Source organism: Manduca sexta, chromosome 16 (genome assembly GCF_014839805.1).
Source record: "Manduca sexta isolate Smith_Timp_Sample1 chromosome 16, JHU_Msex_v1.0, whole genome shotgun sequence".
NCBI lineage: Eukaryota > Metazoa > Arthropoda > Insecta > Lepidoptera > Sphingidae > Manduca > Manduca sexta.
Window position 1 is genome coordinate 11,379,698 of NC_051130.1, and position 15,079 is coordinate 11,394,776.

The following is a 15,079-nucleotide window of genomic DNA, read 5'->3' on the forward strand; positions in this document are numbered from 1 at the left end:
TAGGAAATCTTGTTAAAGAATAATTAATTTATCATTGAACAATCATTATATAGATGGATGGCGAACCAATAGCACGCATGCTAATAGCAGCAAGTGACAAAATAATACGGGCACGAAAGTAATATGCCAAACATTGTATATGTATTTATTTGGGCTCCACTTCGTTTAACATCAGGTGCAGTGAAGCCACTTTGTCGAGCCTCGATAAAAAAATACGGGCATTCGGATTGATAAAACCGGTCCTGGGCGGCACGTTACAGGCCATTTTTTTAATAATGGCACGCTACAGGTCATTTTTTTGTAAATAATGGCAAGTTACAAGCCATTGTTTTATAAATAATGGCACGTTACAGGCCATTGTTTTTATAAATAATAGCAGGCTACAGGCCATTTTTTAAAAAATAATGTTACGTTAAACATTTAAGGTTCAGCATCCTTGATATGCGCATAAACACTTACATTTTTAATATGGATATATCATTTTATTTTCAATTACAATGGGTGTGTTCATAGTTCCGCGCCATTTTGTTAACGGTTAATCAATTATTTATTGTTACACGTTATGTACACTGGCAGTTATCTTTAATATTAAGTTGTTAATTTCTTTGGTGCATCGATTAAACATGTTTAATCAAATTGTTTTTCATTCCTTGAACCCTATAACGAATTAAAGTTTGAATTTATTAGGCAAATGAGTTTGGCAAAGTTGCTAATCTCGTAAAAATATCCATGTTGTAGCCAAGTCATGACCAACATGTCTGGCAAAGTTGTACTTAAGGTTATAGCTTAAGGTCCATGGATATTTCGGCCTTTAAAATTTAATACGACGAAATTTTAAAGGCCGAAATATCCATGCATATTAATTATTTTTACGTTTTTCTTTCAACTGCGAGAACTAATCACTAACTAGACGTGAATTTAAATTCTTTACTTGTCAATACTTGTTTGGTTACCCAGATTAAAGGTGAAACAAAATGTATGAAAAATGAACCTTAAGCCATAAACTTAAGGGCGAAAATTGCGTAACACATTGACGTATATTCTATAGACACGAATGTCCATATAAACTACTTGTTCAAAATCAAGAGTTAGAACTAAAGTTCGCTGCAGCGCTAAAACATCAACGTCGTCTAACCAAACTTTAAACTTGCAGTACTAAAGCGCTTTAAATAGAGTATAAGTAAAATGGCAACCAAAACCGGGTTGCTGCTGCATACTTCAATTGGACACTAGTGTTCTGAACGCCAGATCTAGTACGTAGTGTATATATATCGATGGCGTAACATTAATAATGTAAGTGTGATAAAGTAACTTTGCGAAACATGCCAGTTTTGCCTAATACAGATTTGGTCACAAATGAGAAATAAAACAAATTCTTGGCAAACACATTTTACTTCATACGTTAACAGTCATACAAAATGTATAAAATTACATCATAACATACAGAAATGGTTGAGGAATGTAAGAGCATCGGAATTATTAGTGACGAAAATGTTATTTGCAACACAAAAAGAGGCAAAGTTGGCCAAAATTTAACTTTATAACATGAAACATTTATTTAGCAAAGCTGTCATACAACACATAATCAGTCTTACTTATAAAAAATTCGCAAAGCTATGCTTAGTTAAACACAAATTTACTCGATCAGCTGTAAGTCAAAACCCGCCATCTTGCCTCTTAATAAGGCTTAAACGAGGAACCGGTGATGTTTTTGAAAGCTATTTAAGCAATTCTTAACCACCTCTTAACGCTAAAACAAGTTTATAAGTAAGACTGAATATGTTTTGTATCGTCTCCTTCCAGCCAATCCAGTTGCTGAAGGTGTTCAGCGATATGGGTTATGTACCAGTTGACGTAAGTATATAACCTAAAGGCGTCTTCAAATTAGAAGCGCGGCAAATTAACCGCCATATTCAAAAAACGATCTCAGACGCTTTTTTCGATCTATCTCAAAAATTTACCAATCAGAACAAAGTTTATTTTGACACCTACAAATGATTTATTTTGATTGGTTCATTCTTGGAATCGAATTAAAGATAAAGATTGGGATCGTTTATTGAAACCGGTAAGTCCATAAGTATTAACATACGACACTATAATAAGAGATCTAAGAGCGCCTTCAGTGTATCGGAAATTGCCGCGCGACTAATTTGATAGCGCCCTAAAATTACACTCATTACAGACTTTGCTAATGTCCTCGGAATATTGAATAAACTATAACAAATAAATCTTATAAACAAAAGCACTACAGATAAAAAAAGTTACAACTTGTGTTAATAATAAATTAATTGTAATAATTTGGTTTCCGACTGCACTTAGATTATTCAATACTTTATTTATCAAGCAAGGCAATATTCACTGATTTTATTTATATATAAACCTATATTATACAATATGCATACAAACTTCATCCATAACATGTATAAACGGCACGTTTTTAAGATATCAAACATCCTTATAGTTAAACAAAATAAAACAAATCTGATGAAAAAATAACCCAACTATATTTTAGTATCGACATAATGTCATAAAACAATCACATATCAGCATTTATACTAGAACTTAAAGCATATTAATAAAGGAACGTTAAACGTAACATAGTAACAATTAAAAATATTATGTAAAGCGCCCTTTAGTATAATTAAAACTTATAGACAATGTAAACATATTTCCTTCAATATTACCGCAATATTACTTAGCGTAATCAGCCACAAAAGAATCTAAAACAAGTTTATTTTCTTAATAAAAGGAAACATTTCAGTTTCTTTCAAAAAAGAAAATCTTAGTAAATTCTCAAAAGTATAGGCGATTTGACTTTTGAAATTGCTTGACGATTTTTGTGACTATACATAAATGATTATAATAAATTGCTAGCTGACCCGACAAACGTTGTAACTATGTATGCACGCGCGCATTCTGTCGATCACTGACAGTTATGTAAAATTAATATTGTCGTGAATTTTTTGAAATTTTTCGTTCATAAGAACCTTCTCCTGACAATTACAAACACAAAAAAAATAATAGTGAAATCGGTGCAGCCGTTCACGCGTGATGGCGTGACCAAGGCAAATAGGGATTCATTTTTATATATTATATGGATTATGGATATATCGCAGTTTAAAGGCTAATTAACTTAAGCAAAATTATTTCAATACTAAGTTTCATATATATATTTAAAAGCAGTTTTTTTTCTGTTTTTTTTTTACTAGAATTTTTTTTTCGAAAAAAAGTGGTGCTTAACTCAATTAATCTTTCAACCGTAGATATGGATTTTAATTATCGTTATCTTACTCGGCATTTCACTGACTCTATAACAAGGTTACATGATATAATTTTTGTACAAATAGAAATAATCACATAATGCTAAGTCTATTTTAGTAAAAATTTCCAATACCAAAAGATAAATAAAGAGGGAACCATGCCTAATCGTCTGCTCCAATTTTTCCATGATCATTTTAAGCCTCATTTTTGCAAAATAAGTAAATATAACATAGAACCCTGTAACAGGGAGCCAGTGATTTATATTATTGTGGCAATTTAAAAAATATGTTAACATTGCCTAAAAGCTTAGTGAAAATACAATATTAAAATAGACTGCAACTCAGTTAAATTAATTCAACCGTCACTGGTGATAACAGAATCTAGTCGTTAAACTTCAAACATGGCCATCTCCATACAATTTCGATTTAAGAATCTAATCACTAACTACATAATATTATAAAACAAAGTCCTCCGCCGCGTCTGCCTGAACGCAATAAATTCAAAACTACTGAACGGATTTCGATGGAATTTGGTAAGGAGATACTTAATAACCAACTCATTTAATATCCGAATGTTTGCCGGCAAACATGACAGCTGCATGACAGTTACATGACATTACGCGTGTCACGGAAAAATAACCTTATTATTTACTACATAATTAAATGGGCTAAGAAGGACATAGGCTACTTTTTATCTCAGGAAAATATATAGCGGGACTTTTAGCAAAAGCTAGTGTTTAATACGCTTAAAGTCCATAAAATAAGTCTAAAAATTCAAACATGTCCATACCGACGTTTAGACAGTACTGACTCGACCGCTCTCACACTGTTTCTTATTTTGGTACCAAATTTGCCCAACTCCACAATTGAATCGCGCGTTTCAAGACTATTAAATGTCATGGATTTGGCCTTGATTGAAATTTAAAGACTCAAATAAGAAACTGTCGCATCAGATATACAAGAAATGGTTCTTATCGTGCATTTTGCTTTCATATGAAGGCTCGATAAGTATAAACATGATTTTGTAAAACGATGATTCAAATTCAAAATATACATTTTAAACACAGAAAATCTACAATTTTATTATATTTACAGATAATATTTTCGATACAGTTCCGCATTTAACAAATCGGAACGGGGGTCAAATAACCCCCCAAAAATATTACGATATTGATGCTACATACATTGGCAATCAATAAACATTACTTTTTTTATATTTCTTTACTGTTTACACGATACAAGCATACAAATGTAAATAGAAAATGCTACATGACATGAACTACACCTGAGCAAAGGTTACGATTGAGCTCAAGAATATATGTTGAAATTTTCTCTACAAACCTTACGTTTTTTCTTAAACCAAAGGTATTGGCAGTAGGAAGGACTACGTATATTTGGACTAAGAAGACATGATTACTTAAATTATTAATCAACACTATCAATTTTATAGAATATAAAATAACAATAAATTTTTGGTCATAAGATAATATCAAATCAATAAAATTTAAATTTATTTACGATTTTTTTGCCTCAGATATCGAAAAAATTACTTTTATAAAACTTCATTTTTATCAATTCAAAAATTTTATATTTGTGTCCCTCGATACAAAGATTAATGACTGTAGAAAGTACCAAAGGACAATTACTATAGTTTTTCTACCGACGAATAAGAAAAAAACGTATTTACAACGCAATATCCACAGCCCTGTCTTCATTAATGACATAATACTTCATTCTGTAATAACTTACGTTTCAAACATAAATCGATACACGACACCAATTACGCTATCAGTTAGGCCTTGTGATTTAATTTATTTTGAACAGATTTATACCCGGTCATTGCTAATGAATATATAAAAACAATAAATATATATTTTACTAAACACAACTGACTCATTTTGCGACCACAAAAATATATCTGGAATAATACCGCATAACTAGCACTGGTAAATACAGCAGAAGTATCAAATAACATCTATTTCACGCGAGAGTTTGTATATTTACTTTACATTTTGTGTATTTATGTTCGTCACTTACGCGGTATTGTACTATCCCCAATCCAACGATATCAATCTATAGTCGCTATACTGTCTTGGCGAAGCTTTGGGATGGTATAATGGTATTAAATAGATATAATAAGTCTTCTGTATATTTACAAAGTATGGTCATTGCTGCAAAACCAATTATTTGACCAACAGACAATTTAACTAAATTAGTTTATGAGTTACTTCAAATAATTATTATAAAATATTTGGATATGTACTCAATAATTTGCATTACGTGGTTCCTATAGGGTAAATGGCACCATTACTGACTACATTGCTAAAATAAATAAATTTTAGGAATAAAAACATTCAAATAAAATAAAATATGAAAATCACTAACGGCCTTTTAATAATAATAGGAAAAAAATTAAGAACTGAATAGCTAGGACACCGCTATAGAAAATCAATTATCTAATGAAGAAATGAATTAATTATGTTAAATATTATCTCATCATGCCAATCAAGATCACTGAAATGTGATAAGACGCTTAAAATTGTACCTTTTAATAAAAAGATGCTTCGTTAAATAATCTTATATTATTGATTATAAGGATTTTTTAAAGCATAGCAAAGTATGTCCTTTATGTGGCAAGAGGCATGGCGTCCAGATAGAATATTAAATTACGCTGGTCTGACACGCTTACGTGGATCACGATGCCAGCTTTTACTTCTGGTGTACCTTTGTCACTATCGGGGATACAAACATACCAGCTACAAAATATTTTACTTTTACCAAAAAAAAAAACAACCTAATAGGAATAAATCAGCGCTGTATTTTATACTGTCCCATAGTTGATCGCAGGCATCCTCTACTGAGAGGGTTTGTCGTAAAATATGATACATAACGCTTATAAACAGCTATTTGTATACCTTTTATCGTGTTTGTCTAACACTTTCCTGACGATGTAAATCAATACTGTTAATTAAATGATAATTATTATCACCTTTATCGACGATTCGGGGCTGATAATGTTAATTTTCTACTCACGCAAGCATATCAGAATACAGAAAGAATAAAAACGAAGTAAACATGTATAAGTAATGTGCAGATAAAGATTACTCTTTTACAAATCACTTTTGTTTGAATATTATGTTTCATGCATCATTTTGATTTATATTTATTTGTTGAAATCAAAAACGACTGCTCTTTGGTAATCTGGAACTACGTATATCTTGATATCACGCAAAGTTCCAAAAACTAAGTTAAACAATTTTTTGTTAGTAATAATGGCATTTACCCTATGTAACTTATTATAATTTTGGAAAAATTTCGATATTCATTAAAAACTTGAAATTATTCTAATTAAAGTAAAACTCCATTATGCATTAGTACTGGCACGCATAGCATTACAAATTCAATTCATGCCAGAAATTAATTTACATATTTTATTTACATTAAGAAAATATTTAAGCAGTGAAAAATTAAATAATATTAACCGTGGGTGGTCGACCCCCCGAATATTGCGCTGAATACAGCCCGCGTTCTCGCATCGACGCGAAACATAAATGCTAAAATTTATAAATACCTAGTTTATAGCATTAAGGTAATTCGTGGAATTCGAATTCTGTGTAAAGCTGTTCCACTCGTTTGTATACTTCGTCGCAGGAGGCCAGTGTCTGTGGCAGTATCGTTAGTGCCGCCTCCAGACTCTCCGGCGTGCCGAATATCTGCAATAGGAGAATTAAATTAATTCGTCATTTTTTTTGTTAAGCACAACAAAAAATCACACAACACAGCTTATACATTAGTTATAAATTAAATAGTTTAACTTATTGTCTAACATGAATTTAGAGACTTTGCTTTAAGGCCATCATTTGGAAGACACGTAGACAATTTTAATTATAGCATGAGTGTATACGGTTTTGGTACCACAGTCAAATACAGGCAACGTTAAGAAACAGATTTGCTGAGACATAAGTGCGGTTCCCACTAATCTCTTCACTCAAAGAACTGCAACGTAGCAGCAGCGAAGGGTCCATATAACGCGATTCCTGGCGGCTTCTCTTTTCCTTATAATTATCATATTATTATATATTTTTAGTTATTCTATCTAATTATCGTATTAGTACCTACATATATTAAGTTGTAGCGTGTTCTCTTTTGGAAAATTTAACCGTAACGTAGTACACGATTCATCTTGAGCTGATTGAAGTTGGAAACCGGCTCGTCGTAAAAACTAAGTCAAAACTTTTGGGCAACCCGGCTTGATGTTAAATATAGGTTAGATGTTGATAAACAATGCCTTGTCACCATCACTTGGGGAGTGAGTGGAACGGTTATGTTGGTTTCACCGGTCTTACGGCCCAATGTCGACACTCGGGAGTATATCATCTGAGCGAGCGTTGGACCGAGTCCCTAACACTTGTATACCCTACACCGGCATACCCACCAAAACCCGCGGTGGCCTTCTTCGGCGCATATGGCTCCAAAGTAACTTGTAGCACTAGATAGCTGCTCCAAATCGTATGCCTTGTCACCCTCACTTTCAAATTATCTGATATAAGAACGGGATTTCCAAAACATATAGCAAAGTAATATCAAAAAAACACCCCTTACAGATAAAACATAATCAGCACATAAAAACCGGTGCAATCAAACAATAAGAACCAAAACCTCTCATATAGATAGGCGACGTCATTCAACATGTACAAGTGTTATCGTAAAATCAATAAACGCATTAAAATTGAAACACGACGAGTCTAAGTGTTGATGATTGTCTGACCTTGAGTGCGCCAACTGAAACCACTTTCAGTCGACTCTTGTACATTTTATTTGCCTGAGAACAACGTATCGCCGGTTGAAAGGCAATTTATCTAAGCGACAATCAATAATTTTTTTAGTAGAGTACTTTAAAATTTTGATTTTAATATGAAAATTCACAACAATTTAACTATTTATTTTATAAAGATTAATTATGACAGATGTTTTTTTATCTAAGGACGGAGTAATGCTTCGATAGGGCCGATGTGAATGGCTAATATTGAGATACAACAATATGAGCCAATCACAACGGCCCTATGTCTACGCACTGCGAAGGCTGCCATGCCGTCAGCACTGAAAAACAGACTTTTTATCCCAGCTTTGCTCCGTCTTTAGATAAAAAAACGTCAATAAATACGAGGGATAGTCTAACGTTATTAAAATTGTCCTAGACCTACAAAAACTAGATCAAATGACGTAGAAAAAAATGGCGATTTAAAATGTTTGTTTAATTCATTTTCGGTACATGTCGCTAAGATATGATTGACTTTCAAGTTTCAGTATTAAAAAATATCTTAGTGTAATAATTAAGCGAACGAATTGCTCGACTCATTATCCAGATAAGTCTGTCTAAATATGACGATATAATGCTAGGATAATACCCAATATAAATACAATGTTTCGTCATTTTTTATCGTCAGTAATTATCTAGATTCTACAATGTCTCCTATCTCCACGTTCTTTTCAAAATAATTAATCAAATGTATTGATCGTTAAGGCTTTAGAAAGAGAATTTAAACTTTCTTCCTTATGACCTTCAAGGTTTTGCAATATTGTGATCAAAATTCCGTAATGTTACCTTGTAAACGGAACAATCACTCCACAAAAAAAAAGGGTGAAAAATGTCTCCTACCCTTAATGTTTCGAATTGTTAGCTATCGGTTGGAGCTTTGATAAAAAGCACATTGAAACTGAAGATAACAGTGATCAATTACTGCGATAGGGTTATAAATATAGTATTAGGTAAATTTGTCGATATGAAAGTATAGTACGTACTCTGATATTATTTTGTTTTTCTTAATATCTCCTTAAATCACTTTTTTTCAATTAAATGTTAAAAACCTATTTACATAATAAATATGTAAATACGCATATCTATACTCACTTAATATGATAAAAAGAATCTCTCATAAAATACTAAACAAATTTTAACAATGTCGCTTTTCACTAGCGGGTCCTTTTTGACCCGTAGACGCGGTTAAATTTGACCTATCAGGGGTATATTTTGACCCATACTATCCTACCTTTTTGAGCAAGTCCGGCCGGTTCGGTAGCGCGTGCATAGCTAGAGTGGCCGCCTTCCTGATGTACCAGGGGTGGAACTCTGCCAAGGTTTCATTGTAAGTCCCCTGACAGGCTGTACACGTGTTCATGCCCTCGTCAGCCTCGCCCAGACGTTTTAAGAATAGACGTATGAAATCTGAAAATGCCCGGAGATTTAGTTTTATGAATCGACCGGGTAAACGTGAGATGAGTATATACCTATTGTGATATTAATATGAATATTGCGCGATTATTTACCTAATTAATAATTAAATATGATTTATGTTTCTCAACACATTTAACCGCCGTTATGACCACTTTATATAAAATATATTTAAAAACTGTGAATGTAGTTTTTAATACAATAAATTAGGTGCCTTTGTCTATGCCTTCTAAGATAAAATTATAATTTTGACAGTACTTCATTGTCAACATTTACACACAAATCCAATTACGAGCAAAACATAATTAGCATAAAATATTGTTGGCGTGTTTTCGAAGCATTTATTAATAAGCTGATAGTAGGCTTGTACGCTGGCATCACGCAAACTATTTGAATAATTTCAGCCTTATTTATTGCAATAAACAACATTACATCATTCCGAGCCGCGGAAAATTCTTTAGCAAACTATTTTTAGTATTGCCATTGTTTGGGCATGGCATGACTTATTTATACAGAAACTTGTACTAGACCATATGGGCGTAGCGAGTAGCATAAATACAAGCCGATCTTACCTTACACCGAGACCCCTTATGCTGGGGGGCCGTGTCATTGATGCAACGTTAAATACGCCCCTGCTTTTATATAAAATATGAGAACCAATGCTTTCATTAAGAAAGATGCTCAGATAGAGCGGGTGAAATACAAGTATTTAAATAAAAAAGATAATTCTTGCAATACGTCAGGACTCAACACAAAAAACACGATTATTTCCTTTCAACTAACTTCACTTCTGACTTCTAAGAAACTGTTCTACTAAGCTAAGCGAAATGAAAACAATATAACATTATGTGAATAATTAAACACAAAGCTATCTCTCATCAATGGTTACTTCATTGTATGAAAATGTATGACGCAGAACAAACATGACTTCACGTCATATCAGTGAGGTACGAACGTCTCTCATACAATACAGGGTTTACTCTTCAGCTATATATAATATTATAGAAATATAGATACATTAATGTGGCCAATACAAGAAATTAGATCCCTATATTAGGTGGCTATAAGTTAGGACATAAGCGGCGATAGCCCAGTTGGTTGTGAAACGGTCGCCGAGACGAATGTCCGCAGGTTCAAATTCCAAGGGCACACACCTCTGACTTTTTCAAAAAGTTATGTGTGTATTCTTTGTGAATTATCTCTTAATCGGTGAAGGAAAACATCTTGAGGAAACCTGCGCATACCTGAGAAGTTCTCTATAGGAATTTCGAGGGTGTGTGAAGACTACCAATCCGCACTAGGCCAGCGTAGTGGACTAAGGCCTAAACCCTCTCAGTAGTAGAGAAGGCCCGTGCCCAGCAGTGGGACAGTATATAATACAGGGCTGATGATGATGAAGTTAGGAAATTAGCAGCTACACTAATTAAACATTTCAACAAAAACCGTACCCAATCCTCTATGCAAACGAAGCATTGTCCTCGAGCCGGATACGAAGCCATTCTTTTCGTGCAGACCCGTTTCCTTTTCATACTTCATCATCTTCTTGAAGGACTCGTAGTAGACCGCGTGTTCGCCTTCCCGATGCTTCTCCATCACTTTTATTTTACTTTTAACGTCGCTGCTCACGAAGGAGAATACAGAACCGATGAGGTTCAAGAATCTGAAATGGATAATGTTGTTAAATGTTGTTACTTATACTGGTTTGTGTGTCAAGATTTTGGATAGGTAGCTTTGTTTAATACTACTTCCAGGTAGTTGTGTACAACATTGGCTTCAGTTTCAAGTTGAAGTCTAAAGTACTGGACATCAATTTAGTAGACCTGACGTAAATGAGAGCAGGGGTATAGCTAACGTTGGGCTAGGTGGTGCAGTGCAACGGGGCCTCGGGCTAGGGCCCCCTTAGCCCTGACCAGTGATCTCCACTAATCCCTTTTAGGTCTCCTTTCCAAACTAACCCTAGAATGTTACCAAACAGTTTTGTACCGCTTTTGGTTACCTATGGCTGTATTAATAAATGCATCTCAGTTCCGCTCTTAAGTGCTATATAATTGCGACGTTGTCAAAAGAAGATCGGCATCTTAAAAAAATCGCTGATAAACCTCTATTATCATCACCTCAAATGATATTTTAAGTCAATGTGTGACGAATTTTGATAGTTAGCTTTTGTTTATGTAACAGTGTCGACTCAGCTGAGAACATGCTCTTATATGGTAGCTTAAGGTCCATTTTTCATACATTTTGTTTCACCTTTAATCTGGCTAACTAAACAAGTATTGACAAGTAAAGATTTTATGCATGGATATTTCGGCCTTTAAAATTTAATACGACGAAATTTTAAAGGCCGAAATATCCATGCATATTAATTATTTTTACGTTTTTCTTTCAACTGCGAGAACTAATCACTAACTAGACGTGAATTTAAATTCTTTACTTGTCAATACTTGTTTAGTTACCCAGATTAAAGGTGAAACAAAATGTATGAAAAATGGACCTTAAGCTATAACCTTAAGCTTGGTTTATTAAATAGTTCAATACATTAAATGTCTACCTGAGATTTTAGTCATTGGTGAGATTGATTTATTTTTTTAATATGGCCCTTAGCTACACCACTGGATAGCGGATATAAAGTAGTTGTACCATAGAGTATCTCACTATTTAATCAGGTACAAAATATAAGGGGTACTCAATCATACCACCAGAAAAATCCATGCCAAATTTATGCAACATGATAAAATGTGTTGATTCGACCCTATTATAGTTGAATAAGGTAAAGAAAGACGACCATTCCACAAGATAAGAATATTCGGAATATTTATTGTGGTATCCGATCGTGCGGATCGGAACTTACATTATAGCACATAGGAACGGAAAGACGATAAAAATATTATGCACGTGTTAAATCGCTGATAAACTTTTTAATACTTATGATCATGCTATTATGATTCACATTTTTTTGTACAATATCGTCACACGCGAAAAGTAAGGTAATAAAAACGTGCCACGTTAATTGCATAAATTCAACAGGTGGCTATGTTTTTGTTGATCTTTCATCTATCTATACTTTTATACTATTTTTATAATAACAATAATAATATCAGCCCTGTATTATATACTTGCCCACTGCTGAGCACGGGCCTCCTCTACTACTAAGAGGGATTAGGCCTTAATCCACCACGCTGGCCTAGTGCGGATTGGTAGACTTCACACACCTTCGAAATTCCTATAGAGAACTTCTCAGATGTGCAGGTTTCCTCGCGATGTTTTCCTTCACCGTTAAAGCGAACGATAAATTCACAAAGAATACACACATGATTTTTTAGAAAAGTCAGAGGTGTGTGCCCTTGGGGATTTGAACCTGCGGACATTCGTCTCGGCAGTCCGTTCCACACCCAACTAGGCTATCGCCGCTTTTTTATACTATTTTTACTATTTAAGTAATAATTAAATATTCTCATTTACCTTGAACTATTATAAGCGCCACTATGAGCGCGTACATGATGAATAAATCATTTTATTTATTTAAAAAAAGGCTAAGGAAGTCCTGGTTCGAATTGAAACTTTTTTTTAAAGTTGAATAGCCTATTTATAGAGGAAGGCTATAGTTTAAATAACATCACGCGGGGAGTAATATGAATCGAAAATCAATGAAATAATTTGCAAAAATGGGGTACATTTATTCCTCTTGAGAGCTTTAGTTACGCGCGCTGCGTAAACGGTTAAAATTACGCGACAAAGATGCATGACGGAAGTGTTCCTTTTAAAAAGTTCGAAAAATAATATTATAAAAAAACTCCATACAGCATCTGTCTGCCTGTATGAATGTGATAAACTCAAAAACTGATCAATGGATTTTGATGAAATTTGGATTAATTTTGTTTTATATTTATTTAAATAGCTTTATATATTTTCCCGGGATAAAAAGTAGCCTATACTGCTCAGGAGTACTGAGCTTCCTATTAGTGAAAAAAATTTAAAATCAATTATGTAGTTCCTGAGATTAACGCAATTAAACACACAAACTCTTCGGCATTTTCATTCCATATTAGTATAGATTTTATTGTATACTAAAAAGGTTGCAAGTTGCATACATATTCACCTATAATTGCTACTATTTATAAACATCTGTTTTCCAATTCTGTTCAACACCTGTTTTCCAATATTACTTTTAGATGAAAAAAGAACATAGCAAGACACTTAATTTATTTATATTAAAATAATATATATTTTTGTTTTATTATTGTTTGATACATAGGTATATGTGTAAGGTAATAGTGTTTTGTCATAAATAAATAAAATTGCATTTTTATATAATTGTTTATATATAGATATAATTATTATCATACTAAAATAAATAATGGATATCCTAATATATTGCTATTTTTCAAAAATAAAGGATAAAAATAGACTTTATTTCATGCCTATTAAAATCACTTTAATGGAGGACTGGCAGTCTCTTGATAGTGGAGAAAATAACATACTATAGCAGTTTCCAAATTCTAATCCAGTTTAATGTTTTCAGTATTTGCATTGATGAACATAAAATGTATACTATAATTTCATTCTATTATAATTTAACACTTGTAGTACTAGTAGCTTTTCTAAACCTCTTTTATTAATAATTGTACAATTATGTTCCCTATTTTCTTCACTAGTAATTACATAAATTTCAGTTCCAATATTCAATTATCTATAATAAAACAACACAACCCCGTGTGTCTGTTCATTTCAAGAAAACTAATAAAACAGTAAGGTGCAACTAATGAGTAATAGAACACAAATCAGTAATTGTTTTAAATTGTCTGTTTTCTCTTTGTAATACTCACATCCCTAAAATTCCCAAACAGATTTGGAAGCAAAATATGAATATTACATTAAAATCGAAAAAAAATTATTATAATATTATGGGAAGAGATTTATCCAATATCCATGTATTCGATGTTCCGGGCACAGCTAGTATTAGATATAGGGATATTATTATCTATAATTCTGAGCATAAAATTTTTGTCCATTCACAAAAAAAAAAACGCGGATCCGCAAGATTAAATATTTAGCTATTCAAATCTGTCATTGACCCAAAAAAATATTTTTGTTAAATTGCAAGTGCGATAAATTGTTATCCATATGGGAACAAAAAAAATAAACATACTTGACCAATTCGTTGTATCCATCAATATATGCCTCTATCACAACGTCATCTTCCTCTTTAAGACTCCTTTGAAAGCACTGATGTACATGATGTAAATCCAAAACGTTATCACCAGACATTTTATTCAAAAATGTACAAAAATTCAATCACAAATAATCTTTTACACGACTATCATCAAACGTTTACAAATTTTCACTGTCATGTGTCAAATGTCAAATCACTAAAATGTCAGTCCTTGTCAGCTCGCATATGTGCCAACCACATCACTAAACATCAAATGTCAGAGTTTCTTATACGAAGAAATAATCATCATCAAATCATCGTATAGTGATGTGTACTATGATTGAGGTCAAACATATCGATTCAAATACGATCGAATAGATCTCGTGTTTTGTAACGACGGTGACTGCGATTGTCACACTATGACATGTGAGCTTGCAT

At 33.0% G+C, this 15,079-nt stretch overlaps 1 protein-coding gene across 1 annotated transcript; it reads right to left on the reverse strand.

Moving 5' to 3' along the window:
• Positions 1 to 1,376: 1,376 nt before the first annotated feature.
• LOC115454039 (ceramide-1-phosphate transfer protein) lies at positions 1,377 to 14,891 on the reverse strand. Its single transcript, XM_037439309.1, has 4 exons — positions 14,639 to 14,891; positions 10,941 to 11,152; positions 9,311 to 9,486; positions 1,377 to 6,973 (listed from the first exon to the last, which is right to left on the reverse strand). The coding sequence occupies exons 1-4, from the start codon at positions 14,755 to 14,757 to the stop codon at positions 6,845 to 6,847; spliced, it is 636 nt and encodes a 211-aa protein (XP_037295206.1). The 5' UTR covers positions 14,758 to 14,891; the 3' UTR covers positions 1,377 to 6,844.
• Positions 14,892 to 15,079: the final 188 nt, after the last annotated feature.